The sequence below is a fragment of the Schistocerca cancellata genome, chromosome 4 (genome assembly GCF_023864275.1).
Source record: "Schistocerca cancellata isolate TAMUIC-IGC-003103 chromosome 4, iqSchCanc2.1, whole genome shotgun sequence".
Classification (NCBI taxonomy): domain Eukaryota; kingdom Metazoa; phylum Arthropoda; class Insecta; order Orthoptera; family Acrididae; genus Schistocerca; species Schistocerca cancellata.
The window spans coordinates 596528420-596541601 of NC_064629.1; the positions used below are offsets into that span (position 1 = coordinate 596528420).

General features: G+C 36.3%; 1 protein-coding gene across 3 annotated transcripts in view; it reads right to left on the reverse strand.

Moving 5' to 3' along the window:
- Positions 1-10302: 10302 nt before the first annotated feature.
- LOC126184762 (ankyrin repeat domain-containing protein 16-like) overlaps positions 10303-13182 on the reverse strand; it is a 107148-nt gene continuing 104268 nt past the window's right edge. For all 3 annotated transcript variants that reach the window (XM_049927311.1, XM_049927310.1, XM_049927312.1), the window contains exon 6: positions 10303-11876. In XM_049927311.1, the coding sequence (XP_049783268.1) occupies positions 11845-11876 (32 nt within the window). In that variant the 3' untranslated portion in view covers positions 10303-11844. The remainder of the gene's footprint in view (positions 11877-13182) is intronic.

The window sequence follows — 13182 nt, forward strand, 5'->3', positions numbered from 1 at the left end:
CAAGCCAAATCAGTGTGCCGCTGAAGCCAAACCTAAATATGCTACTCTCCCATACATAGGCCCACTTTCATACCAAATAGCAAACTTATTTAAAAAGAAGAAAAATATCAGAATCAGCTTTTCCACAAATAATAAATTACAACAAAAAGTAATCCATGATGTAAACACCTCCAAGAGTCCCTACCGTAAGTCAGGAATATACAAACTCAAATGTGATACATGCCCAAAATTCTACATTGGACAGACAGGCAGAAGTTTTGAAATTAGATACAAAGAACATATTGATGCTCTAAGACTTGGTAACTTGAACAAATCAGCATTTGCAGCCCATATTGCTGAAGAAAGCCATTCAGTGGGAAACATTGAGGACAACTTAAAGATTTTGCATCTAACAGAAAAAGGAGCCACTATGAATATACTAGAAGAAATAGAAATACACACACACAAAAACAGCACCCCAGACTATATCCTTAACGAACAAACAGAGTTGGCTAACACCACTTTCCTGAAAAATTTCCAAAAATTACTTTCCAGCCTCCAAAGCAAATAATATTAATACACCTATCTGCAGATCAAGTAGAAAATTTATATGTCACTATAATTCTCATGCTGCCAAATGTAATAAAATAGTATACTATTTTACCTATACAGTTCTAAATATATATAAAAAACTTTATAATTAAATTAGCAATAACAGATGAAAAAAAAAATCAATCTCTCTCTGTACTAAAGTAAAAGACATTACAGTTTTGTAAAACAATATATGATCCTTTCCAAACATAGGACATCATTGTCAAATTTACGATATATCATAGCATCTGTGACACCCATATGCTTGTAAACTCTTTGTATGTGCCAAAACATGTGGTGTGTGGGTGGAATGATCTCAGTGACAGTGTACAGTGAGAACTATTACGTGTGCAACAACGAGGATGCAGTGGAAATGAATTTACATCGATTGGATGAACGTTATGGAAACAATCACTCGAAACCGACGTTTCACGTAAGTCACATGCAACGAAAATCTGCAACGCAACCATCTGTGTGTGGCGGGTTTGTAATTATGTTTTATTTATATTTTAGGACAATTAATGTATAAAAAACACACCAAATGTCAGAAAGAAAGCGTGTAAACCGTCTGATGATGAATCGCAACGATTCGAAACCGGTAACGGTTTCCTTTGAATAAAGGAACTCAAAGTAAATTTGTGGCTGGTTGCTGTCCTGACACCATCAACATTTGTCTTCAAAAACAGCCACGGTCTCCAACATGTCATCATATGACAAAATTGCATTAAGCTTACCTCGCCAGGTAATGAGAAATATACATGCTTTCAAGAAACATAAAATTAACCTAATGAAAACGTCTCTTAACATTAAATTCAACAAAGAGTGTATGTCACTTAAAATAGTCCCAAAATATGTCAAAGTCAAAATTAACTGCAAAACTAAAGCTGCCAGATTTGCTAAGCAGAAATGTGAAAATATATGGCTAAAAACAGAGATTAAAATGCAATACAAGAAAAAAGAACACTTAAACAATGTCATGTACAACTTGCATCTGCAGCTAGGACACAGCCTCTCACCTTTACAATTCTCGCACATCCTACAGCACATAGATGATAAAGTAGACAAAGAACAAAAAATTATCCTATCCAAACACAAAAAGAAAATTGAAGCCTTAAAATCTATGAACAATCCAGAGTTTGATAATAACAAACAGCTAAGCCAACACAAATTTTTTGATAGAGTCATTAATACAACTGACATCCAATTTAGCAGCAGTGAACTCACTTTATTAAATAAAGGTCTGAAACATAATATTGGAACAAATCTCAATAATCACAGTGTTAAAAACCTCATAGCCTGCACAAAACTTGCTTGTGACACAGCAAAACTAGAGACATGTGAGAAAAATGCAGTTGCATACAAGACAAATAAACTGATAATGAAACAACTTCAAACAAATAATACCTGCAAAAACACTGAACTTAAAGATTTGAAAAATATTAACAGCAAACTGTCTGAAAGTAAAGCACTCATAGTAAAAGCTGACAAAGGAAATTCTTTAATCATAATGCATGAAAGAGAATATGTAGAGAAAACCTTGCAATTTTTCCGTAGCAACAACATTACTGAAATAAAGACAGATCCTACAGTAAAATTTCAAACTAAACTCCGAAAGCTACTGCAAAACTGTAACTTTTTACTGAACAAATATGAAATACGTAACTGCATAACAATGAATCCCTCGGCACCAAAACTGCGTGCACAGCCAAAGGTTCATAAAGAAAATTGTCCCATCCGCCCGATTGTTAACTCAAGAAACAGCCCTGCATACTTCATAAGCCGTAAATTAAAAGACCTCATTACCAAATACTATACATTTGAAAATAACTACACCATACATAACACACATGAACTCATAAGCTTAATTAAAGACATCCACATCCCACCAACAGCTAAATTAGCATCACTAGACATAGTCAACCTGTACACGAACATCCCTGTGAAAGAGACTATTAACATTATAAGAAACAATCTGCTTAAATATAAGAAAATTAGTGTTGCAGAGATCTGTGAACTCATAGAAATACTTTCACTTATTCTAGAGCATAATTACTTTAGCTTCAACAACAAACTGTACCAACAACATGATGGTTTGGCAATGGGAAGTAGCTTAGCTGGGATATTGGCTGACATCTATATCAACCATATAGAACAAAAATTCTTTTCTGCCAATCAGCACATCTCAAACAAAATAATATACTACAGAAGATATGTTGATGATACAATACTGCTTTTTGATGGTACAAGCAATGAAATAGATGGATTAGCAGCAGATCTTAGCAAAATGCACAAAAATATTAAATTCACAGTTGAACATGAAACTAATAAAAGCATTAACTTTCTTGACCTGAAAATTTGCAATAGTAACAATAAACATCAATTCAGTATTTACAGAAAACCTACCACCACAGATGTCAGTATTAGCAACTCATCTTGCCACCCCCACCAACAAAAAATGGCATATTTCAGAACGATGCTACACCGAATTAAAAAAGTACCAATGAGTGACACAGACCAACAAAATGAAATTAATATAATTAAAACAGTTGCTCATAATAATGAATATAAACCCACAATAATAGAAAAACTCCACAACAAAATGCAGACAAAACCCACAGATCCACTTCACAGCAGTCACTTCAAGCCAAATCAGTGTGCCGCTGAAGCCAAACCTAAATATGCTACTCTCCCATACATAGGCCCACTTTCATACCAAATAGCAAACTTATTTAAAAAGAAGAAAAATATCAGAATCAGCTTTTCCACAAATAATAAATTACAACAAAAAGTAATCCATGATGTAAACACCTCCAAGAGTCCCTACCGTAAGTCAGGAATATACAAACTCAAATGTGATACATGCCCAAAATTCTACATTGGACAGACAGGCAGAAGTTTTGAAATTAGATACAAAGAACATATTGATGCTCTAAGACTTGGTAACTTGAACAAATCAGCATTTGCAGCCCATATTGCTGAAGAAAGCCATTCAGTGGGAAACATTGAGGACAACTTAAAGATTTTGCATCTAACAGAAAAAGGAGCCACTATGAATATACTAGAAGAAATAGAAATACACACACACAAAAACAGCACCCCAGACTATATCCTTAACGAACAAACAGAGTTGGCTAACACCACTTTCCTGAAAAATTTCCAAAAATTACTTTCCAGCCTCCAAAGCAAATAATATTAATACACCTATCTGCAGATCAAGTAGAAAATTTATATGTCACTATAATTCTCATGCTGCCAAATGTAATAAAATAGTATACTATTTTACCTATACAGTTCTAAATATATATAAAAAACTTTATAATTAAATTAGCAATAACAGATGAAAAAAAAATCAATCTCTCTCTGTACTAAAGTAAAAGACATTACAGTTTTGTAAAACAATATATGATCCTTTCCAAACATAGGACATCATTGTCAAATTTACGATATATCATAGCATCTGTGACACCCATATGCTTGTAAACTCTTTGTATGTGCCAAAACATGTGGTGTGTGGGTGGAATGATCTCAGTGACAGTGTACAGTGAGAACTATTACGTGTGCAACAACGAGGATGTAGTGGAAATGAATTTACATCGATTGGATGAACGTTATGGAAACAATCACTCGAAACCGACGTTTCACGTAAGTCACATGCAACAAAAATCTGCAACGCAACCATCTGTGTGTGGCGTGTTTGTAATTATGTTTTATTTATATTTTAGGACAATTAATGTATAAAAAACACACCAAATGTCAGAAAGAAAGCGTGTAAACCGTCTGATGATGAATCGCAACGATTCGAAACCGGTAACGGTTTCCTTTGAATAAAGGAACTCAAAGTAAATTTGTGGCTGGTTGCTGTCCTGACACCATCAACATTTGTCTTCAAAAACAGCCACGGTCTCCAACATGTCATCATATGACAAAATTGCATCAATGTTATATTTTGATAAACTCTTCTGTAAGACTTGGCATTCTGATTTACTTATGCCTTCAATGTTGATTTGATATATCTTGATCACAGGTAAAAAGTTTATAGCTGGAGGGTCCTGAGAAGAACTGTGTGAGTCCATGTCTTGTGACAAATTCATTTTAGCCAGGAGATCTGTAAGGTTATCTGGCTGCCTCTGCTTCTTGGATTTAGATATTTGCCTGGAAGTGACTGTCCTTTAGCACCACTTAGAGGACATGTGTGACTTATGGTATGTCATGAACATGAACACCAATGAGTTGGATGGCTGAAACGGCAAAATAATCATTATTGGGCAAACACTGCAGAACCTGCTGCACCTCAGCCCAGGCAAGCAGGGCTCTTTCTGTAAGAACTTTAATTTTCCTACCTGCACTCGTGAACCTCTGTGAAGCCTCCATCAATTTCAAACATTCCCAGCAGTACATTTGAAAAACTTTTTCCTTTCTAAGTAGATAAAGCATTAGAGGAATATGCAATACAACTTAAATCTATCTTGAGACTGTGTAACAGCACACTGTGGGTTGAGACAGTTAAATCTACTGAACTAAACATGCTGTTAAATGCTAAATCACTTGGAGGGCAAGACATAACAATGCACTGCACATCACATTTAATTGCTGTAAAGGAGTTGTAATTCGCTGGGATATCATGAATATTGATGCCAAAGATGTGCAACAGGAATGGGACAGCAAAGGTGTCACAAGAAAAGGAAATACAAGCTAGAGAAGACACCACCTTTTGTTCTGACATTCAGTGTACCAAAGTTCCCGAGTACAGTGCAGCAGGCCTTATCCACCTTAAAGTTAAGTCATCCTACCTAACACTACACACTAATTTAATTGTAAACATTTCAGTTGCACCACCCCAATTTGCAAAGGACAGTAATACGCAGAAGATGTGGTTCAGCTGCTCATGAATCAAGCACTCAATTCCCTGTTCCATCCGTGTGTGTTAATTGGTCCCAAAACCATCCAGTCTGGAGCAGACACTATCCAGTACATGCAGAAGGGAAGAAAATACAGGAGATCGAGGTTATGCAACGCATCTCATATTTCAAGGTAAAGATTTTTTTGGCCGCTCAGCCTCCTGGTTTTGTAAAGTTTTTCACCTTAGCATTGAATCAGCCTGTACCAAAGAGACACCCAGACATTGATGGATGAACAGAGTACAACAACCTGCAGTTACAAACGTAGTTACAAACCTATGCCTTTGTTTAAACCAAGTACGCGTTCAACACAGGCAATGATGGCAACCCCATATCCAAAAGGTACCATTTTCATACTATGACAATTTCAATTCTGATATTTAACTCATCCACTTCTGTCTGAGGAACTGAATTAGGTGTGAATAAATACTAGTTATAGGTAACATTTCGAAAGGAAACATAATGAAAAGCACCCATTAATCACTTAATCACATTTCTTTGTATTCACACTTAAACATCAGGTGTTTATGTTATTCCAAAACAAAAAAGGAACCTGGGATACTGTATGTACAGAACAGTACTGATGCATTACAACAGCAGCTCGATGTGGTGACCACCACTGTTGTTACAGACATTGTACGAGGGTTGAGCCAGAAGTAAGGTTCCAAAAGGCCTCCAGTCACACGGGAAGGTGCTAGGCGAAATCAGTCAACAACAATGTGCACAGCTGTTTCCAAACCCTTGATTCCATCTGGCCGCACTTTGCTATGCTGCTCAGTATTGGTTCAGCAGCCGTCTGCGATGGAGGTGCCCATTATTGATCACGCCATGTGTGAGGTTCGTTCCATAATACAGTTTTTGCATGCAAAAGGAACTCCACTTGTAGATACTCATCATCGGTTGACAGGAGTGTATGATGACAAATGTATGTCCATTCAACAGATCTGAAAATGGTGCAGGGAGTTTACTGCCAGTTAGGAGGTGGCCCACGATGAAGAAAGGAAAGGAGGACCTTCAGTTTCTGAGGAAGTTATTGAGATGGTCCTATGTGAAGAGCTTCAAAACAGGGGGATCACTGTCCTTTAACTTCTTGCTTGGATTCCTAGTAGTTCTTACAGTACAGTTGAAAGAGCTTTGACATAAAAATTGGGGTATCACAAGTGCTGCATTCGACAGGTACTTCGTATGACAACAGAACACAAGGAGAAACGCACTCACTGTGCACACGCCAGTGTCAAGAAGATAAGGAAGGATTGTTGGACTCCGCTGTTACAGGAGACAAAATGTGGGTGTTGCGTTTCACTCCTGAAATGAAAGAAAAATCCAAACAATGGTGTCACTCAGGGTCACCAGTTGCAAAAAGTTCAAACAAACTCTTTCAGCTGGCAAAGTCATTGCCACTGTGTTTTGGCATTGTAAGGGGAGAGTGGTGATCGATTTCATGGAATATGGGGCAACAATCAATCCAGGCAGTTATTGTGAAACACTACAAAAACTCATGCGAGTTATCCAGAACCGCAGGAGAGCATGACTGACAGAATGTGTATCGCTGCTTCACGACAACACTAAACTTCATGTTTCCCACCAAACACAGGAACTTTTGACAAACTTCGGTTGGACTGTCATGCCTCACCCACCTTATAGACCAGACCTCAACCCTAACGATTATCACTTGGGCCTCAAGTTAAAGGAACAATTGAGAGGCTTCCAGCGTGACGATAAAGTCAAAGAAGAGATGAAATGCTTCCTCAGTGGGCTGGTGGTGGAGGCAGAAATTGGAGCACGGTCTACAAAAATGCATAGAAAAAGATGGTGATTATGTAGAAAAATAGACCTAAGTTTCTTCTTTCCAACAATGTAAATTTCTATGAAAATAAAAAATGTTGTCTATTTGTAAAAATGAAAAGAACCTTACTTCTGGATCAAATCTCACACCTATGAAGCATGTTGGTACACACTCTCAATCCCATCTGGCGTCTCTTTGGTTTCTAGTGCAGCGGCCAGAACTCATGCCAGTAGATCTTCCCCCGTCTCTACAAGTGTCTTGTAAATTAAACTTTGTACATGAACCCTTGTCAGGTGACTGTGACACATCACCCTATCTGCCCCACTGCATACCAGGACAAGCAATTCTGATATTTTTCCCTTTCCACCAGCAGACATAGACGTGTTACAGATCTGAACTAAAACCAACGTAGAACGGAAATGGTACTTTTACAGACCTGGATTTCTATTCAAAATGTTATGTGCTCACCCCCATCTTACAAGTCCTAGAAGTCTGTAATGGGAATGAACATAATGCAGAGGATGTGCTTCATCACTGTAGCAGGATTATTCATACCTATCTTGATATGCTCTCCATCTCTCACATACACTGTTCAATGGGAAATTGTCACAGAGTTGCCCATGAGTGACCGACCATACCACAATCTCGACTCACCTTCCAGACATATCAGTGTCAAAAAAACTGCCATGATGGATGCTCAGTAAGGCAAACTGGATGCTATATAGACAGTTTTCTGCATCTGAAGACTGTGACATCATCCACAAATGGGAAGATAACATCACCAAGACAATCCACCACACCACTGAAGCATCCACTGCAAAGGCTCAGCCCGCAGCAGCAAAATGTTGTTGAATTATTAGGGAGAGCAAGAAGAGATCATGAAAAAAGTTCTTCAACGCCATTCCAATGAAAGTAATATTGTATGGGAGAAGGAGTTCTGTGGGTGTGGGAGATGCACAGTGGCAGCTGTAATGTGGAATGATAGTCACCAGACCAGATAATGGTGGAATATTTTGCCAGCTTTCCAAAATTACTGAGTGGCAGTTGAGAAGAGCAATTGGGAATTCAGGTCCAACAATGAAGAAGAATACCACTGCCCCTTTTTCATGTGGGAGCTAGAGTCAGCATTATGTAGAGCCCCAGACACATCAAAAGGATTCTGCACACCTACGAGAGAGCAGATCTACACCTTGGCTCCTGAAGAGACCTAGAATTATTTTAGATCTGATAAATTTTGATGAAGAATGCACTCCAGATCTAAACTTTAACTCTTTCATGCACAAAACAGTCCAGACCACATAGTATATAACTGTTATGATCAGTCCATGATGAATTAGGTCATCTTCAGATTTACAATTAGAATAATGAGAATACATTAGTATTCACTATCATCTAAGCTATTTAAAGTAATATGTGGAAGAGATAAATATGTAAATATACCATCTTACTTAAAATAATGGAGAGTTGCTACCACCAGCATTAGCTACTGTGCATTGTTATAATTAAGAAGACATGTTAAGCTTTGTGAGGGAGGGGGGGATATTAGTGTTTAACGTCCCGTCGACAACGAGGTCATTAGAGACGGAGCGCAAGCTCAGGTGAGGGAAGGATGGGGAAGGAAATCGGCCGTGCCCTTTCAAAGGAACCATCCCGGCATTTGCCTGAAGCGATTTAGGGAAATCACGGAAAACCTAAATCAGGATGGCCGGAGACGGGATTGAACCGTCGTCCTCCCGAATGCGAGTCCAGTGTGCTAACCACTGCGCCACCTCGCTCGGTAAAGCTTTGTGACTATATATGACAGTATCAGAGACTTGGTATTACTAATCATAATAGAATGACAGTGCCAAATAATGTATATGTTGATGAGTGTTCTTGTGTTATTGGTACATTTATTTCATAGTCTAAGGTAAGAATAAAATGTATTCAAACATAGCAGCTTAAAAAAAATTAAATTAAAAATATGTGGTGCTACCATTTTATGGGCTAGTAGTTTGGTTATCAACATAGTGTAAAATGTTAAACAAATTGGTTAACTGGGTTGTTATACAAGGATTTTAATATGAAGCTATATTAAATGCAAAAGCTTGTGACATAATTGCCACTGTGTCATGTGTATTGTAGATGGCACAGCTGTAGTATAGTAACTATTTGCTTCTGAAGAAACTAGGCTGGTGCTGGTTCTGTAATTTTGCTGGCACTGTAGACATAGCATCCATTTCCACACACCACAAACAGCACAGCTTCCAGAATAGTGTGTTCTGAGGCAAATCTCATTCAGCTATGTGCATCTACACTGAAAAATCTGAATATCATTGAATAGAGTCTCTGTAAATGTTAAAGTAAGCACTATGATTAAACTGAGTTTGTTCACAGGGTGTTGACTCTGGTTTGTTCTTTATGTTTGTGTAAATTTCATTATCTTGTAAAAAGGTTAATATGCTGCCCTTTTGTTCAATATGTAAAATAGATAGCTGCTCTCCTTTATTTTTAACACAGAATGGTTTATGTTTAGTAGGTGCAGTCCAAAAGCCATTTTGTAGTTTTGAGTGTGTGAATGCTCCTTGAACAATATTAGAAAATTTCCCCCTGTTTATCAAACATATTGTTTATTGCTATCTCCACATGTAACTTTGTAAGCACCTGTGTACATGTATTACATTTTTACCATTATCAGTTTGACTCAAAAGCAATTTTTACATCAGATTTTTGAAACCAGTTAGTGATTATGTCCAATAATTTACTACTGTATTTTGTCACACCAAAATTATTTTTCAGATGATCTTTTGTAGTTTTGGTATTATTATTTTCTCTGTTTTCTTTCCATAAATAATCTGTAAATGTCAGCTTCATGATACAAAAAGAACTAGCTACCTTAAAGCAAATAGTGTTCACTAATAGTCATCATGAATGAGTGCACCCATACTCTCCAATAGGACACCATCTAATGAAGCACTGTGATGTTCAAACCAACCTTTAATTTGAGGAAAAAAGTCAGGATTTGGAAGTTTTTTAATTTACTTTAATATTAGCAAATTTAATCACACTTATTTTACTGCACATGCATTGTTTTAATATTGTATTTTTCCTTTACTTCTGTGCAAACTTCATTCTCTTTTTTGCATCAAACGTCTCACAATTATACTTCAGGTTTTTATTTCCAGAACACCAAACAGTATCACAAGATAAGAACCATGATGATTTGTTGAGACCACATTACAAGTTTTAATCAAGAAAACAACTGTATCAATCACTCACAAACATTAATGCAATCATTGGTAATTGTAATAGAGCTCTGCTTATGTAGTAAAATATGTATGAGTATAATTATGAAAGAGAAAAAGACACAAGTATAACTGAAAGTAATGTAACATTATATGGGCCATATTTGCTACCACACTCACTGATTTTAAGTAAACAACATTTTTTTTTCGAAAAAGAGAGAATTGTTTAAGTTTCTTTGTAGCTTGGGGATTTTGATTAATATGGAGGCAGATTACCTAGTGGGAGTCATTTCTAATGGAACCATATTCTAACATCTTAAGAGGCTGTGTGAAGAATGCAGTTTTAATGCAGAGGGTGTTGTACAGTGAGGTGATGTGGTTAAGGAAGAAACTGAATAGTACATTCAGCACATTATTTCTAGATAACACAATAAGGAAATAGAGATTTTCAAATGTCTGAGTTGTTGAGTACATAAATTAAGTAAAGAACACATTTAGAACTTAGTGTGAAACAACAGTCTTAAAGAGAAGGGGTCTACACTCAAGAAAGAGACATTCAAGATTGCAAAAGAGGTGGCAGAACTTTACCATGTCTTAGAGAACAAACAGAATTAAAACTACAGGACACTTCAGCAACCAGGAAAGAGAGAGCCATGTCCAATAAAAGGCACTGGAGTCCGCAGTTAAGAAAGGCTACATTCTTCAGAGAAAATCACAATAAGATGTCAAGGACTCTTTCCTTCATGAAAGCACTGGACAGAAAACCTTCAGAAGATCCTGAGAGAAAAATTGTGTGTGATGATGATAAGAAATTCAGGTCATCTAAAGAAAATACGAGGAACTTCAAGAATTAGAGACATCTTTTCAAGAAGAGGTTTTGATGAGAGAGAACTACATTAATGATGTATAAGATAATCTCAGAAAACTTCTGTATATCTTCATGAGACCACAACTTATCAAGAAAATTTCTTAAATACCATCACAGCCACTAGTATTTCAACTGTACCAGCTCAAGAACACAAAATATGAAGATGTGAAATAAGGAAGTGAGAGAATATCTCCTGTACCTAAAAGGTCTCAAAGCAGTAATTCAGGAGCTGTGGAAGAAGTTGTGTTTTGGAAAACATCAGCTTTTATCATTACTGGGGTTTTACTATGAAGCAAGTATTTAAGCCTCATTTCAACATTTGCATTGTTGTTGTACTGGACACCACATTGTGTATTATTTACCGGTTCAATAGTGCAAAATTGAAATGGATCAGAAAGACCAAAGTTTTAACCAGTTATGAATGGAGGGATTGTACCGAGTAATAGCTGTAGTTCTGTCATCAGTCCTCTTGGTTACTTGTGGAAACCTTTACATTACTCAGGTGACGGGAGCTGCACTGTAATCCAATACTGTAAGAGAAGAAAAATGATATTATATACATACTACTGCTTCTTCTTCAAAAGATGCTTAAAAAGACAATAAAATCAAAGAAGTATATTTTAAACACAGAAGTGTTTTTTCAGCATATAAAAAAACTGAGATGTTTAATAACGCCATAATATGGTAGAATGGATTTGTGATCCCAAGTAATGAAAATTTTGATAAACTCCTAAATAGTTTTTTTTAATATCTTAAATAAAACACATCCAATTACAACTTGGGGCAATGAAGTGACAAATAAAGTAAAGTGGATCATCCACAGCATTAAAAGTTCCAGTGTAAGAAAAATGCAGCTGCACAGGTAACAAAAATATAGTAGACACTATGATTTTACTGAATATTGTAGACTTCATAAAATTATAATTAAAAGAGTTGTCAATGCAAAAAATAGGAGGATAATTTTAAACCATAAAAATAATATGAAGGCCGCACAGTCAGTTACTACATTTGTAGTAGTTGTTAAATTCTGTATGCATGAAGTTTGAAAAATAATCCTTGAAGGAAAGGCTATTGTAGGTCCCAACTCAAATTCCAGAGTGCTACAATGAAATCTTCACAACTGTAGCAAAATCTGATCTCAGTACAACAGATTATCAAAACAAATACCTTTGGTCTTGATGAAAATTCTAAACACCTGTCTGTGACAGATGTAAAATAAATAAATAAATGCAAACTTAGCATTAAAAACACAGGCACAGGGCTGCAAAATTAAATTTTTGTTCAATGCTTTTAATTGTGAAGGGTGATTTTCATTGATTGCTGGCCTCTGTTGAAAAATGTGAAGTCAGATTTGGGCTTTCACATATGAAAAAACTGTAATAATGCTACAAAGCACTGTCTTATTTATACAATATTGAGATATTTTAATGTAATAATAAAGACACTTACAGCTATACTAGTAATGTCTAAATAGTTTAAAATTGCAGCCATTAAACAGAATCAAACCGCCCTCATTTATTTATAAAACCTAATCCCAATTTAAGTCCAACATATTCCAAGTCTTACAGAGACACTGCACTTTTCCAGTACCATATTGCTTTCTCTTCATATAGAAATTTTGTCTTCAAGATTTTCTTCTATGCTGGGGACCACTTATCTCTTTTTAGAAAGCAACAGTAGTCAGGCATCATCCTTCATCCTGTCTTGATAATATGATACTATTTCTTTCATATCTTGATGAGGCCTTTCTCCACATTCTTTACTAACATCTCCAAGATTTTAATGGAAGAAGTCAAGATGACTATGAAGAAAATGGATTTTAACACTCATATTGCA